This window comes from Bos indicus x Bos taurus, chromosome 22, assembly GCF_003369695.1.
Source record: "Bos indicus x Bos taurus breed Angus x Brahman F1 hybrid chromosome 22, Bos_hybrid_MaternalHap_v2.0, whole genome shotgun sequence".
Taxonomy (NCBI): domain Eukaryota; kingdom Metazoa; phylum Chordata; class Mammalia; order Artiodactyla; family Bovidae; genus Bos; species Bos indicus x Bos taurus.
In genome coordinates this window covers 12,367,666-12,383,444 of record NC_040097.1, presented here as the reverse complement: position 1 = coordinate 12,383,444, position 15,779 = coordinate 12,367,666, and the positions used below count along the sequence as shown (strand labels likewise).

Genomic DNA, 15,779 nt, shown 5'->3' with positions numbered 1-15,779 from the left:
AGGCTTGTATCTTTAATCTATAAAATGTTCTTACAGATAACAAAAAATGGGGGAAAGAAATCCCACTAGGAGGCTGCAAAGAACGAATAGACATTCCACAAAAGAATAGCCAATGGGCGTGACACAAGACCAAGCTCACCCTCCGAACCATCCGAGAAGGGAGAGTTCTGCCTCTCACTTCAGCAAAGGTCAGGCTGTGTGGCCTGACTGGGCGGAGGCAGGCACTTCGGGGCGAGCTGCCCCGCCCTTTCAGACAGCAGTTTGGCAAAATGTCCAGGAGTCTTACACGCGTTTGCTCCTAGAGCCTCTTCCTGGGGACAGAGCTGAAGCCTCTCCACCCTGCCACCCAACATCCCTGGGAAGCTCTACGGATCCAGGAGTCCCGGACCCCTCATCAGAAGGCCGGGCCTGCTTGCTGGCTCGGGTTTCCTCCGGGGCTGGCAAGGACAACCCAGGCCCAGCTTCCCACAGGACACATCCCACTGACTCTCCCCAAGGCCACCGGCAATGGATAGCACACTCTGACTCATTCAGGCCGTTTTTAAAGCCTGCTGAGGTTGTTGTATGAATTCAGCTCATCTGGGTCCATTATTTCACTCCAAACATTTTCTAGACCGGTTGAGGATAAAATGTTTTTTAACTTTCTCCTAAATACAGCTGGTTGGATGAATGCTGGGTGTCAACCCCCTAATTCCACCATAATTTCGAGGAGGCCAGGGCTCGCCTCCATCGCCTGGCTCTACTACCAGTCACCACGGCCCAACAAAATGACTCAGAGAGAGCTCAGAGCCCCACACCCTTGTCCAGCTCAGTTGCGGCCTGGGGTCAGGACAACTTGCACAGCCCAGGTCCTCTACTCATGGCTGGGCAGGCAGATGGTCCAAATCCAGACCCACCCCACCCAGAGCAAAGCAGCAGGGGCTGTGCACAGGCAGGAAGGGCGGCAGGCACACAGCCAGGCATGAGGCATGCTATTCTCTCCCGGAACCCACCCCCTCCTCCCTCACGTGCTCAGATCCTACCATCCTTTGACAGTCACCTCACATACACCTCCAGAGCAAAATCCTCTCTGCTCTAGACAGACCTCTCTTTCACAAATGCCCCAAACTCCCTTGGGGGTACTGCTCAGCTTCCCAAGAGGCTCCAAGTTTCTCAGGGGACTGTCCTGGTCACCTGGAAACCCTCCAACAAACACACAGGCGGGGAGCCCTTACTGACCGCTTCTGATGGACCAGCAGCAGCGCCAAGTGCTTCCCAGCGTCAGCTCATGCACGCCTCCCGTTATTTACCACAGCTCATCAAATCTAAGATGCGTGGATGTGGCGCCATCTTGGTCTTAGCAGGCGTCCGCGGAAGGTGTTCCCACAACTCCATCACGAACACCAGCTGGCTGACAGCAACTACGAGACGCACTGACTGACAGCTGCCTCTCAGCTTCAGAGGCAGAAGGTGGAGTGCGTGCATCTTAGAGTCGATGAAGCAGGGTAGAGAAAACAGAGCTTCTGGAGGCAACAAGCTGCTTCAGGGACCACAGCCAGGGAAGCTGCGATGTAAACTCAGGGCACCCCGGCCAGGCGCCTGCTCTCCTAACCACGTCTCTACAGCCTCCTCTCAGCCCCTGGACCTGGCCTGGCTGGAGAATCAACTCCGACACTTCCCACATCAGTCCCCGTGGCCACAACCCTCCATGGCTCCAACAAGCTGGGCTAGCAGGTCCTGAGGTGACCAGAGGCCTTGTGTTTATTGGACAGTCCCCTCCTGGCGGGCCTCCGGGCGTAGGGGGTGGGGGACAGCTTACTCGCAAGTATGTCCACTTCTACAAAAGCGGGCTGGGAGCAAAGCTGCTCCCTGCAGAAGAAATCCTTGCCCACACAGGCAAGGTCCAGTAGCACATGGCTGAACACAAATTTCTGTGGATTCCTCCACATTAGCAATAAAAACCAGTATTTTCCTGTCACTACCCTCCCAAACCCTGTTTGGAGCTGAGGAAATGTGAACAGGGACAGTCTTTCTGCTTCCTTCCTGGACTGTGGTCTGTACAAACAACTGGTCAGAAAGGGGCACTCAGGGGACGGGACAGGGGACATCAGAATGCCTAGACGGGGCCCAACCTTTGTTGTTTCTCACCAAAAGGAAAGAGATGTGCACACAGAGACATCCACTGCAGTTTTATTTATAAGAGGATCTGGAGACAACGTCTAAATGTCCAGTACAAGGACTGGGAAAGGAAGGGGAGGCTACAGTGAGCCACTGCATGGTGCCCCCGGAGCGGGGCGGTGAAGAAGGGGACTGAGTCTGGTTCTGGCTGCTGCAGAGGCTTCGCCGCCACAGGGGGGCCCCCCACAACTGCAACTGTGGGGGGCAGACACCTCCCTTGCCACCCACAGCTCACTCGCCTGCTCACACTCACTGATTCCTTGCCTTGACAAGGGCAGACTGAGAACTGGCGGGCCCCCAGCCGGGCGGGCCAGCTGCACCTCCCGGTCCCCAGAGCCTAGCCACGCAGACCCCCTGCAGGCCGCAGGGCCGGAGGCAGGGAGCGGGCCTGAGGAGGGCTCTGGCCCTCCTGACAGGAGACAGGTCAGGGAAGCATCTTCAAAGTGATACAGGCCCCCTCCCCTTTTACATTAAAAAAAAAAAGAAATAGAAAACCAGAACTTCTCAATCAAGAATGTTACTAACGCAAACAGATGGCGACTCTGGCACCGACATGCCCCGCCCACTCTCTGGCTCACATCCACGGCTGTGACCTTGGTGAGCTGCCCGGCCCAGGCTCTCTGACTGAACCCAGCATTCTTCATATCCCACCTTCCCCTCTCGGCGGTAATGGCTGCAGGGCACTCCGGACCGCGGCTTAAACTCCCTCCCTCTCTCTCACGCCCGCCGTGGCCCATGTTTTGCTGGCAGAAACAGCGCTGCGCCGAGCATTTCACCTCCCCCTTCCCTGTTATCTTAACCCGCTAAGATAAAATCCCCACCAGCGGGGTTACCAAGTCAAGGGGTGGGAACGTTTTTCTGGCTCTTGAAACATAGGGTCAAACTGTTTTCCCAAGACCTCACACCAAGTTCTCCAACTCCAGGAGCCCGGGCGGGCGGCGTTCTTTCCTGTGTGTCCCGAGCCTCGGCTCCACTCGGGACGGCACACCCTCCCCTCTTCCGTGGGGGCCGGGCCAGCAGACACTCATGGGACCTGCTTCACTCACTCATCTCCGAGGATGCCTGGGTTCAGAGGTGAAAGCCCTTTGAAAACGCTAAGACAGTGGGTGGGTGAAAGGGATTGGTCTTCCATGGGTCCACCAACAGCCCATCTCGGCCCCACCAACACAGCGTTCGGGGCTGGGTCACCAACAGGGCCATGGCAATGAGGCACACTCCCCACACAGGGACGGGGCGGGGGCACCTGACTCAGGGAAGTAACCAGGAGGCCTGGCTTCTCGTTAACAGGCAGCCAGCCTGCCCACACTGCCTGCAGGCGCTTGGGGTCCTTATGGGCCAGCAGCCCCGAGCCTGTTCAAAGAGCACACCCCGCAGTACCCTAGAGGAACTGGATGTGGGTGTCAGAGCAATGGGGAGTCTTCACTGAGCAAACTGAGAAATCAAGCCAGGCACCCCCCAGCCATGCGCCTCCCCAGGAGGGGCTGGTGTGCAAACAGCACCGTGCCCTCCCTGCATCCGAACCCGCTCCCCCAACCCCAGCCCAGCTGGGGGCCCGGGCAGGGCCTGTGCAGCTCCGTCAGGGAGGCAGACACACACATACACACATACACGGTTACCTTGGTTGGAGAGGATGGGCTGGGGCAGGGAGGCAGAGGTGGGAGCCGCGCTGGGTGGGGAGCTGCTGGGTCTGACACAGGGGGCAGCAGAGAGCCGAGAATCCTCACTGACCTGAGGGGGAGTGCTGAGTCAGCCGGGCAGAGGTGAAAGATCCAGAACAGAACTGGGCAGAGCCAGAGACGTGAGGAGCTAATGGTGCTCGCAAACAAACACTGGGGACAGGGAGGACCTCGACTAACCCTCAGCAACCCCACGAGGCAGGTCCGATGGCCACCCCCATCTCACAGATGAGAACGGATAGGGACACACAGCCAGGGGGAGGCCAGGGTGGCAGGGCCAGGACTCCACTCCTCCACCTCCCACACGAAGACTCACCTTCTTCTCAGGGTTGCTTAATTTGGACTTGACCTCTTTGGCTTTCTGAATTGCTTTTAGCACTTCCACTGTGTCCAACTCTTTCTCTGTGGTCACTGTGTTGTCCAGGCAGACCTACGGTGTTCAGAAAATGGCCATCAGCACAGGGGCTGGCAGCATGGAGCGAGCAGGATGGCGGGGTCCCGCCGAGGTGTGGGCCAGGCCCCCTGAGGACAGACAAGGCTGCAGGGGCTCAGCCTCCAGGAGGGAGATCTCTGCCACCCATAGAAGCGACCAGGGAGCTCCCTGGAGTGACCCAGCAAGGCCCCGCAACGCCTAGTCTGGCTCTGGGAGCTCCTCTTGGAAAAGAGAAGGCAGGGCACAGGGCTCCCTGAGAAGGCCTCTGGGATGGCTGGGAGTAGGGGAAGGTGGTGCCTTGAACTAAGCCTCCGATCATGATGAAACTCGTATCTGCAAAGAGCAAGGGGAGAGCCTTCTAGGCTGGGAGAGTCAAGGCATGGGAAGCAGGTAGGAAGGCAGGGACCCCACCCGCAAGTGCAGGAATGAGCTACGGGCCGGCAGGCAGTGGGGAACAGCAGAGCGGTCAAATGAGGGAAAGTCCCAAGGGCCGAGGGAGGGGAGCTGATGTCTTGGTGACAGTGTGGAGAAAGGGGCACTGGGGTGGAAAACACACAGAGGGGTGGGGGATGACGCAGACAGACTTCCAGCTGTCTTCCGGCCTGGGATCTGGGGGGAGTGGGAGCGTGGCCTGCTCGAAGCAAGGAGACAGGGGAACCTGCAGGGCACCTGTGGGGCGGGCAGGTGACCATCAGCAGACAGCAGATACTGGGCTAAGTGACACTGGCCAAGGTGGGTAAACACATCTGGTTTATGATGAGATTTTATGGCCAGAAGTCGTCCAGGAAATGAGATACTTGGAATTAAGTATCTTATTCTTGACTCTTGCCTACAATAAACATTGTTTGTTGTTTAGTCACTAAATTTCTGTCTGATTCTGCAACGTCATGGGCTGGAGCCTGCCAGCTCATAATCTGTCCATGGGATTATCCCAGGCAAGAACACTGGAGCGGCCTGCCACTTTCTCCCCCAGGAGACCGTCCCGACTCAGGGATGGAATCCGCATCTCCAGCACTGGCAGGCGGGTTCTCTACTGCTGAGCCGCCAGAGAAGCCCACAGTAAACATTACTTTTTAACAAGTAGAAGACAGTCCCTCCACACTCAGGCTGTGCCCGTTGGTTCCTGGAGAGCCCCCCAGGCCTGATGCTCTGACGGAGGCGACATGAGGTCAGCCTACGGAGGAAGCGTGGCAGCCTGTGGCCCCTAAGAGAAGAGGAGCAAGGGAGCCTTTTCCTATGGAGGCAGTGGGCTTCCCTGATCCGAAAGGCCACTCAGGGTCAGGACGGCCTTCTGAAGCAGGCAGATGTCACCTGCAGCTGAGTCTCCCCAAGCAGCTTACCTCTGAGGCCCGCTCTCCGAACTGAGCCAGCACCTTGGTCCGATAGTCGGGGATGATACTCAGGGGGTTGTTCAGCAGAGCCACGTGCTCCAGACATGGGAGGCTGCCGATGCTTCTGACCTCTTCCATCTGAAAGGCATCCCCCGAGTCCCTTCGCTAACAACTCAGCAACGTGACAACACGAGCCAACGGCCAACAAAAGCCCCCCGTTCTCACTGAAGTGACACGTCGAGGCACAGCCTCCCCAGAACCCTGTGTTCCTTCTGGGGCGCAGCTCACCTGTTCGATTCTGTTGTCGCTGAGGTCCAGGTTGACCAGGGAATAGAGCTTATGCAGGCCACTCAGATGCCTCAGGAGGTTGCCTGCCAGGTTCAGGGTCTTGATGTTGCCCAGTTTGGTGTGAGCCCCTTCCAAGGAGGAGAGCTTGTTGTACGACAGGTCCACGTGCACAAGGTTGTACAGGTGCTGTGGCGGCAGCGACAACAGGGTCCCGGGGTTAAGGCCAAGGGTCCAAACAACGGGCACCGACGTGAAGGGGGACGGGCCTTCCAGCCTCAATGACTAGTTCTGCAGGTTGGCTCTGTTCCCGCTGACATTTTTTCAGAAGGGAAACTCTTCTTCCCTGCACAGGTTTACAGGGCCAACACGGCCCACAGGGTAGGAGTAGAGGCAGGGTTTGAAAACAAGGCTGTCCATCTTCACAGTGGAGGCATCATCTTTATCATGTCCAATGTGTATTTATACTTTGGGAAGTACAGCAACACATGCTCATTGCATTGTTGCGACCTAAAGGGAATGGCAGCAGGCTCTGCCTTTACAAACCTCTGGTACACCCAGATACCCTTCAAGTGCCCATGAGAGAAATCCCAAGACTCCCAAGGCCACATCAGCCTCCTGGATCTCAGGAGAATGGGACCTTGTGAGAAGCTCACAGACAGTAAAGGTCTCCAAAGACACTAATTACCTGCAAATTGTTCATGACCAGCACTCCATTGTGACTCAGGTCCAGGAACTCAATCTTTGGAATCAGTTTCTTGTGAAAGAAAAGACAACACCTGACGTTACCCTAGGAGACTGAACCCTTTCCGGCCCCTCCACAGGAGGGACAGATGCTTCTGCCTGCCCACAGACTCCTGGGCAGGCCATCTGTGCAGGGCCCCTGACAGGACACCTCCCAGGGCCCAGCCAGCAGCACATCCTAAGGAACACGTAACAGAGGGCCTCCATGGCTGAGCACCAGTGCACTGCTTCTGTAGAACACTTGGCTTGTAAAAGTGATAAACAGCAAGTGCAGACAGAAGCAGGTGTGTGCTTCTTCAACTCTACCTATCCCCATCGAGACGCACAAACACAGGAACCACACTCCTGCCCAAGTACCATCTGGATGTCACTCTTACAGGGGAACATCTGGAACCTGTTCTGTTTTTCCCGGCTGCACTGTGAGGCACACTGGATCTTAGTTCCCTGATCAGGGATCAAACCTGTCCCCACTACAGTGGAAACATAAAAGTCCTAACCACTGAACTACCAGGAATGTCCCTGGAACCTATGGACTAACTTTTCTTCTCCCCTTCTTGGGAATAAATTTCACCACTTACTGTGTCTATGCTATCAAATGCACACACAATTAATACACTTCATCTCGTTCTAAGCACTCCTTTAAAAAAACCAATTATTTATTTTTGGCTGTGCTGGGCCTATACTGCTGCCCAGCTTTCCTCTAGCTGCAGAGAGCGGGGGCCACTCTCCACGCGGCTGTGCTCAGGCTGCTCATCGTGGCGGCGTCTCCTGTGGCGGAGCACAGGCTCTGGGGTGCGTGGGCTTCAGCAGCTGCCGCGTGCGGGCTCATGGGGCTCTAGGGCACAGGCTCAGTAGTTGTGGTGCACGGGCTTAGCTGCTCTGTGAGATCTTCCTGGACCAGGGATTGAACCAGTGTCTCCTGCATTGGCCAGCGGATTCTCTACCACTGAGCCACCAGGGAAGCCCTGAGATTTTAAATAACTTTTAAATAACCCCATTAACTTAAGCACTGCCGGCAGTGCACAGAGCACTGGATGCAGGTCTTCGGTGGTCCTTCTGGTAAAGTGTTAAACACCCAACCCCAGGGTCTGGTCAGGCCGTGGAAGGCGTACCACAGAATCATCGATCTCAGAGATGCTATTGTGACTCAAGTCCAGAGCGGTCAGAGCCTGCCATGTGGGGATGACGGCAGTCACGGGGCCCTCCAGGGCTGCGCCTGCTGGCTCCCACTCATCGAACTCCGAGGCTTCGGGAACGAGGACTTCCTGTGTGAGAACATCTGGTGAGCACCCCCATGGTAGCCCTCATGCAACACTCATTGGGAAAACAATCATTGCAAAATTTCAGGAAGGGCTGGAGCATATTTAGTATGTGGAAGTGAACTTGCATTAAAACGGGGCTTTGGTTCATATGCCTCGAAACAATTGTGAAATAACTGAAGAGCTTAGAAACATAACGGCCACTTGGAATATGTTCTGGCCCTGCTGCGGGAGCAAACGCTTTTCCAGCTCACAAGAGCCTCGTTATACAGTGATGCCTTTTCTGGCTTAAATCTTGGAGGCTGAAGGTCAGAATTTTCTGTGTTTCCAGGCAACCGTGCTTTACAAGCTGGCACTGTGGCCCCCACGGCTGACAATAGGCCTTTTAACCATTACTTCACAGGGTAAAATCTAGGAGGGCTGAAACAGGGCAGCAGCAGGGAGCACGGGGGCACCGTCTACTGGGAAGGAGGCAGGTCTTCTCGCTTCGGCTTCTGATGCCCTTTGATAAGACTTCTCCTCTCTCAATGGATCACTCTGGGCTCCCTGAGCAGGGAAGCAGGGAGTATCTCCCAGAGGGGCAAAGCTGCCTGAAACAAGCCACCTCTTTTCAGCCAGTAGCCTCAAGAGAAAGACTTTCCCTCAAACCTAAATCTTCATCAGATCCTCTAAGTTCTAAAAGTAACACTATACTTCTTTCTAGAAAAACTTTAAGATTACTGAGTCTGCTAAGTCACTTCAGTCGCGTCCAACTCTTGGCAACCCCATGGACTGTAGCCTGCCAGGCTCCTCTGTCCGTGGGATTCTTCAGGAATGAATACTGGAGTGGGTTGCCATTTCCTTCTCCAGGGGATCTTCTCAACCCAGGGATCAAACCAGCATCTCTTACATCTCCTGTGTTAGCAGCAGGTTCTTTACCACTAGCGCCACCTGGAAGTCAAGTCATTACTAAGATGCAAATCATAAAAATGTAAAGAGAGAAGGGATAAAACCTCTTAACGTACTTGGTTTGTGAGTTTGTGTCACTCACATATAAACAACAAGGTCCACCACACACAACCTCGCCTGCCTACTCAAGTTCACTGAGAACAAAATACAAATGAGTGCTAAGCCAGGGCTTTTCATAGTTAGAGAACATTTCCATCAATTCATCTACTAAATGTTCTGACACTCGTGCTGCTGAAAATTTATTAAAAACCAGTGACATTTTCTGGAGAAGGAAATGGCAACCCCACTCCAGTATTCTTGCCTGGAGAATCCCAGGGACGGCGGAGCCTGGTGGGCTGCCGTCTATGGGGTTGCACAGAGTCGGACATGACTGAAGCGACTTAGCAGCAGCAGCAGCAGCAGTGACCTTTTCTGGGGGGTGGAGATTACCCTGCTCTTAAAATCTCTGGTTTTACAGTGTTGATTCGGGATGATGATGTAGCCTGAGGCTACAGGGACTGTCAAGCACTGGGAGGTCCCACATGAGTGTGCAGCTGCCCAGGGGAAAGTCTGGCTTCTGATTCCTGACAGATGGCAGTGAGGGCACCACAGTGCAGGGCCCTGCCCCTCAGACAGCACCCAGGAAGGTTAACAGGTGGCGCTTACCTTCATGGAGGTTGCCGAGAAACGGACGCTCATTGTGGCCAAGGTGGGCTTGGATGCAACCAGCCCCCGGATGCGCCTGGCATCACAGTGACTTATCTGGAACAAGAACAGCTATGTCTCAGAAGGGCATCGTCACTCTAACGGAAGTCCCATGAAGTCCCACCCACACACAAAAGGAGCACAACCATCAGTGACCCCAAATCCTTCGAGGCAGGCACTGACTCAAACCCTAAGTCTCTGCTTTCTCATTTTTAGTGCTAACTAGACATGTTCTGAAGTAGCCCGTGAGACAGAGACACAAACTCGTTTCTCTGAACAGCTGCTTGGGGCTGGGTGGCTGGACACAAAGTGAGAGCCAGGGACACCAGAGCTGGAGAGCCTGGGGCCTCTGCAACATCACCTGCCCCACTCCACTGGCCTCGGCAGCCTTGCAGGGGAAAGGAGGGGGACAAGCCAAACCACCTCCCTCAAGCCACCTGTCCGAGCGCTACACTACATACCCGCAGGCCCCGCCTGGCAGAGCCGCAGCCTGCCCAACCAGGCACTCCTCTCACTACCCAGCCCCACTTGCCTGTGCTGGTCGAGGACCAGATGCCCATCGAAGGAAGGGTCCTCAAGGGACCTCCTGAGACAAGCCCGGCACGTTGCAGAGTCAGACTCTGCTGAGCTCAGACACTACATTCCCCCTTTTAACTGTGTGATCCTGGCCAAACTTCCTTACCCTCCTAAGCCTCAGTTTCCTCAACTGTAAAATGGGAATGTAAGTGCCCACTTCACGTGGCTGTTGAGAAGATTTCATCGAGGAATGAACATTAGACATGAGGAACAGGGCTGCACACAAAAGCCATGCTCGAGGACTTGCTGTGTTAAAGTGTTTTCCCCTATTCTCTACTGAGTCCCCTTCTTATTAAAAAAAAAAAGAAAAAACAAGGTACAAAATTGGCACTGTGAACCCAGGAGCTCTGCAGTGAGTAATGCCAAGTATTTCCTGTTAGGTACAGGCACGGCAGAGAGCAGAGAATCCTGCAACCCCTCTGCTGATCTGCCCTGGAAGATGCAGACGTGGAATTGGCTCTGTGTGACCCATAGGACGACTTCCTAGCACTTCAATTTGAGCAATGAAGAAGCCCAGGAGAAGCTGGGCGCTGGTGCTCCAACCTGTCCAAATGCTGCAGGGTGGGGACATGCAGACCGGCCAAGAGCAGCAGAAGCTCGTCTCTCTGCCTCCACAGCGCCTGACTCCCCTAAATGGAATCTGCCACATACTGACAGACACAAATGCAGCAGTGCCTTACGATTAAATCCAGACACTCAACCTCAGGAACACTCCCTAGGCACAGACAGAATGGTCAGAAATCAGACCATGCTGCGAGGGCACAGTCCCGCCTGCACTCCAGGGGCCCTGGGCCTTACCTCCACCTGATGAAGAGACTTGAATATAGACAGATCAAAAGGCAGGAGCTGCTCCTGAATGTTGCTGGTCCCAAAAGGTCCTTCTGTGCCAGAAACCTACAGCCAAATAAATGGTGTGAATTAGGGATGCTGCTGCAACCAGCACTTTCCATCCGTGTTCATCGTTGCCAGGCTGCGAGAGGCAGTCTGGGCAAGGACTCCCACTCAGCACTTCCATGATCAACAAAGCAAGCTAAAGCCAAGGTTCAAAGTAGGGGGCCACTGGACCATGACTGCCCCCTGGTGCTCAGAGGCGGAAGCACAGTGCCCAGATCACCAAATGTCACCTTCTTTTCCCCAGGGCCTGCAGCGTATATATATATATATACACACACACACACACACCCACCCAGGTCACGAGCTGTGTGCCCATGACTGAGCAGTTCCCCATGACCAGGCTCCCACAGCTTTACCTTAAGGTACTTAAGGCGACAGGTGAAGTCCAGGATGTGCCCCAGGTCAGTCTTGGCATCCCCGCTGGCGCACGTGGGCTTTCCCTGCTGCAGCTGCTCGGTGACTGCGTAGAGCTGCAGGGGGCCAATGGCGAAGACCTCGCCAGCCCCCAGGAGCTGTTCTCCTGCAACAGCCACAGCCCAACAGGTGAGCACTGGGTCCCAGCCCCGCTGTGCGGCCAGGGTAGCTGCCCACTCGGGCAACAGTGAACAAGCACTTGGCCGGCACCCATTATGCGCACCGAGTCAGGACGAAGGCAGGACCCTCCTGAGCATGCGGAAGCGGCCTCCCTCCTGGGCTGATAGCTCAGGGTCAACACGTGATTACAAAGGGGGGAAGGGCCACAGGAATTTGCTCTGGGAGCCTCTCGGAGGTGAAACTGAGTTACAATCTGAGGCCCTGGCCAGGAGAAAGCCAGCGCAGGCACAGCACTGAGGGCAACAGCCCACTGTAACCTCTAAGACACAGATGTCTTAATAGGTGAGACCCAAGGTGCCAGCACAGTAAGGGGCCCGAGAGCAGGGCAGGAGGGCTTCTGAGCCCGACACTGGTGTTTGGGCCTCCTGTTGTGCTTTCCAGCCATGCACCCTCAGACAGCTAACCGGGCCTCTCATCCGCAACGTCCTTGTCCGGCCCTCTTTCAGGGGAGCAGTAAGACACACACAGAAGTCTGGCCCACAAGCACTCACTCAGTACATCTTAGCCACCATCACTGTGCTCTCAGGCAGGGTCATGACCCTGAGGCAGCTTCGGTGCCATCCGAACCCTTTTAGGTAAGAACAAACCCGGTGCAAGAGGGCAGCACACCACCCACCTTCTAGAACTCCATCAGAAGGCCCTGGAATACAATCTGAGCCTGAGAACAGAGCCCCCGAGGACAGGGGCCCCAGGGTCCTGAGGTGAAGAACACAGCTCTTCAGACTTGCAGAGCAGACAGGTGCACAGGCCTGCCTGTGGACCAGGCCCAGGGGTCTGGGCAACCCTGGGAAGGTGGGTCCTGGCTAGAACCCACTTGGCACAGAGCCAGCTGACAGAGTTCTGGGCCCCTGGCCGCCTAACAGGGCTAGCCAAGTTGCATCCAGTATTTCAAGGACCCCTGGCCATATACCTTTTTCGAAGAGTTCCTCAGCCAGTGCTGCAGTGATGCCATTAATCTCCTAAAGAGAAAACAAAATCCAGTCAGGATATTCCCCTGCTCCCCACCACTGGGACCTGCACCTTTCTTGCCATCTACTCCCTCCACTGCTCCAAAGCCAGCTCTCCAGAAGTAAAACAAAACGGAGAGAGTAAATCTAAAGTGAATCAAGCAGCTCAGAAAGGAAAAGAGCATTTCCAGTTACGCGGATAACAGCTCCAAGGCCACTCAGCACGGGCTGACCTCCAGGCCCAGGAGACCGCAAAGCCTGGCCATGTCAGGCGCTGGCTGGGAAGTCAACAGCTCCCAAAACTGGCCTTGGGAGATTACTGAGAGAGGCATAGCAGACAGACAGTCCTGCTTCCTCTGGAAAAGAGGTTCCCATTACCCTGGTGGGAAAAAAAAACAGGCTTCACAGAGCCAGCCCGGCCTGGGAGTGACCATTTTTACTGACATTCATGTCCCACAGGTATCTGAGGAAAGAGTGAGCACAGGCTCTCTTCCTGCGCCGTCCCTCCAAGGCTGGTGACAGCACCACCCAGCCCAGGGTCGTCAGGAAGAGGCAGGAAAGGGTTCCCTTTTAGGGCGATGGGGTAAAGGCAGTACAAGAATGACCTTCAGTCACATTACAGCTAATGTGCTGGGTCTCAATTCACACCAGGCAATGGCCTACGTGCTCCCCACCAAGAGGCTCACTCAATCCTCCAGGCGCCCTAGGCCAGGAGGCTCTTATTTTGAATCCTATTTCACAGGTAAGTAAACTGAGGTGCAGACAGGCTGCGATCCTCACTGTTACATGGCAAGAAACTCGCAAAGCCACACTTTCAAGTGCTTAGCCGTGAAGCCTCTCTCAGTACACAGCTGACAGCTGACTGCCTCAGCATTTCTGGGTGTAACCATGGGGTTGCCAGAGCCCCAGGGCTTGCAACCCCACATCCTGCAGGTAAGAACGGCACCTAATTGACGATGGCAGCCAACAGGGCTTTTGTAAACAGGTCCTGATGAAAACTGCACGATCACCTCCATAGTTCACAAGAACCCCTCTGCCACCAGGACACGCAATTAGTGTGTTTACGGAACTTGAAAGGCACCAGGCTGCAGGAGACAGTGTCCTTCTCCTGTTTTTCTATGGTTCGTCTCTCACTTACCTTTCACACATACAGGACACCCTAATGCTTGTTTACATGCTGCAAATATCTAAGTGTCTTTTCCTTGTCTGTGCATGCCCCTTACATGTGTTCACACCGGTTCTCCTGACAGAGGGAGGTTTGGCAAGTGTGCATTTTTTAACCTGTGATTCTTTTCCTTTGTGACTTCTGGGACCTCTCTCCCAACCCTAAGGTCATAAAAACACTCCCCTAATTTCTCCTTTTAGTACTCTAAGGTATCTGTTATTAAAAAATGTGCTTATTTCATCTGCTTGAAATTCAGCTTGTATGAGACTAATTCCTCCTTATTCTCACAAATGAACAAAAAGCCAAAGGGAGAAAAATGAGCGAACACAGCTCCACTGTTAGGGGGCTCAGAGTCTGGCAAGACACAGGGTCAAATGTAAAAGGGCCACCAGAAGGATACAGCAGGTTCTGAGCCAGAGAGGCTCCAGTAAATGAGAGGACAGGCCATCAGTTCACTCAGAAGTTCAACTTCAGTCTCCTGCAACAATTCAATTGCTGGGCAGTTACTTCCTTGGCTGCTATGAAGAACCGAAGATCAGGAAGACCATGGAATGACCCAGAAGCTCATTTCTCTACCTACACTCTGAGAACTAAGCCCTGTCTCCAGATCAGCACTTTCCCATCTGGCGTGCAGTCAGAATCGCCCATCGCCTGGACAGCCTAGAAAGACACAGACTCCCGAGAGGCTTCCGATCCGCACCCACCTCCAGTCCCCAAGAGCAGCTCCCCAGACTCTCCATTCCCAGCAGGGACACTAGGTCTCACATGGGAAAAGGGCCCCCAGCCCACGCTTAGTAGCAGCAACCCTTATCCTCAGAGTTACATTTCTTTGGGCAGCTGGCGTCAACACCAGCTCAGCTGATGAGATAGGGCTGGAATTTCTGGAAGACCCAGAAAGTTGGGAGATTGTGAGGGCCAAGGACTCATGCTAAACAAAGAGCATGTTTCCACTTCTGAACAATCTAAAAAGTAGACAATTTCTTCCGCCCCTCCCCTTGGGCTACAGGAAGCACTCCCTGCAGCTATACCAGGCAACACTATCAACTTAGTTGCCTTGGCTGATCTTTACCTTGAGAGACTCTTAATTAAAGGGGAAACAAAGAAAGGCCTCAGCCCAAAATCCACAGTATAAGTCTTTTCAGAGAAGCATTTTGTCTGCCTCCTCAGAGTACTCTGGTTCAACTGTGGCCTTGTGGCCAAATGTAAGCAGGGTTGGGCCCCCCTCCTGCTAGGAGGAAACAGGGGCATCGGTGGGTCCCATTTAAAGCTCCTGCAGATTCTGCCCAGAGGTACCTCTGCGAACGGGTACTCCCCCACCCACACACACTCCACCCAATCCTGCTAAGGGACTTGAAATACTTCAGGGTCCCACAGATGTCTGAACTGAAATACCCTAAAAAAAAAAAAAAAAAATGGCAGGGAGCTTCTCTGGTGGCTCAACGGTAAGGAATCCACCTGCCAGTGCAGGAGACGTGGGTTTGATTCCTGGTCCGGGATGATGCCACATGCCAAGGAGAAACTAAGCCCATGCACCACAACTATTAAGCCTGTGCTCAAGAGCCCAGGAACCACAACTACAGAAGCCCATGAGCCCCAGAACCCACGCTTTGCAATAAGAGAAGCCACCACAGTGAAAAGCCTATGCACCGCGATGAAGAGTAGCCCCCACTTGCCAGAAGTAGAGAAAGTCTGCCTGCAGCAAGAAAAATCCAGCACAGCCAAAAATAAATAAATTAAAATTTTAAAAGACATTCTTTATAACTTCAAAAATTTTTTCAATAAAAAAAAAATAGGTGTTTAAAAACTATAATACCCACTTCCAAACATGTTACATTCCAATCAATCAGCCACCTGCCAGGGTCAAGTGCTGGTCTGCACCCTTGAGCAGCACCCCTGTAGGCAAGTTGCTCAGCTGTGTCTAACTCTTTGCGACCCCATGTACTATACAGTTCATGGAATTCTCCAGGCCAGAATACTGGAGTAGGTAGCCTTTCCCTTCTCCAGGGGATCTTCCCAACCCATGGATCGAACCCAGATCTCCCACATTGCAGGCAGATTCTTTACCAGCTGAGCCACAGGGGAAGCC

General features: G+C 54.2%; 1 protein-coding gene across 3 annotated transcripts in view; it reads right to left on the bottom strand.

Moving 5' to 3' along the window:
• Positions 1 to 15,779, bottom strand: part of NISCH (nischarin) — a 62,263-nt gene that overhangs the window by 38,069 nt on the left and 8,415 nt on the right. For 2 of the 3 annotated variants that reach the window (XM_027523599.1, XM_027523600.1), the window contains exons 4-13: positions 12,492 to 12,540; positions 11,344 to 11,507; positions 10,892 to 10,987; positions 9,479 to 9,574; positions 7,739 to 7,891; positions 6,571 to 6,639; positions 5,886 to 6,071; positions 5,607 to 5,735; positions 4,150 to 4,263; positions 3,774 to 3,885 (exon numbers count right to left, since the gene is read on the bottom strand). In XM_027523599.1, coding sequence (XP_027379400.1) covers positions 3,774 to 3,885; positions 4,150 to 4,263; positions 5,607 to 5,735; positions 5,886 to 6,071; positions 6,571 to 6,639; positions 7,739 to 7,891; positions 9,479 to 9,574; positions 10,892 to 10,987; positions 11,344 to 11,507; positions 12,492 to 12,540 — 1,168 coding nt within the window. Of the gene's footprint in view, positions 1 to 2,147; positions 3,220 to 3,773; positions 3,886 to 4,149; positions 4,264 to 5,606; positions 5,736 to 5,885; positions 6,072 to 6,570; positions 6,640 to 7,738; positions 7,892 to 9,478; positions 9,575 to 10,891; positions 10,988 to 11,343; positions 11,508 to 12,491; positions 12,541 to 15,779 lie in introns of those variants that run through there. The other variant, XM_027523601.1, reaches the window with a different exon arrangement.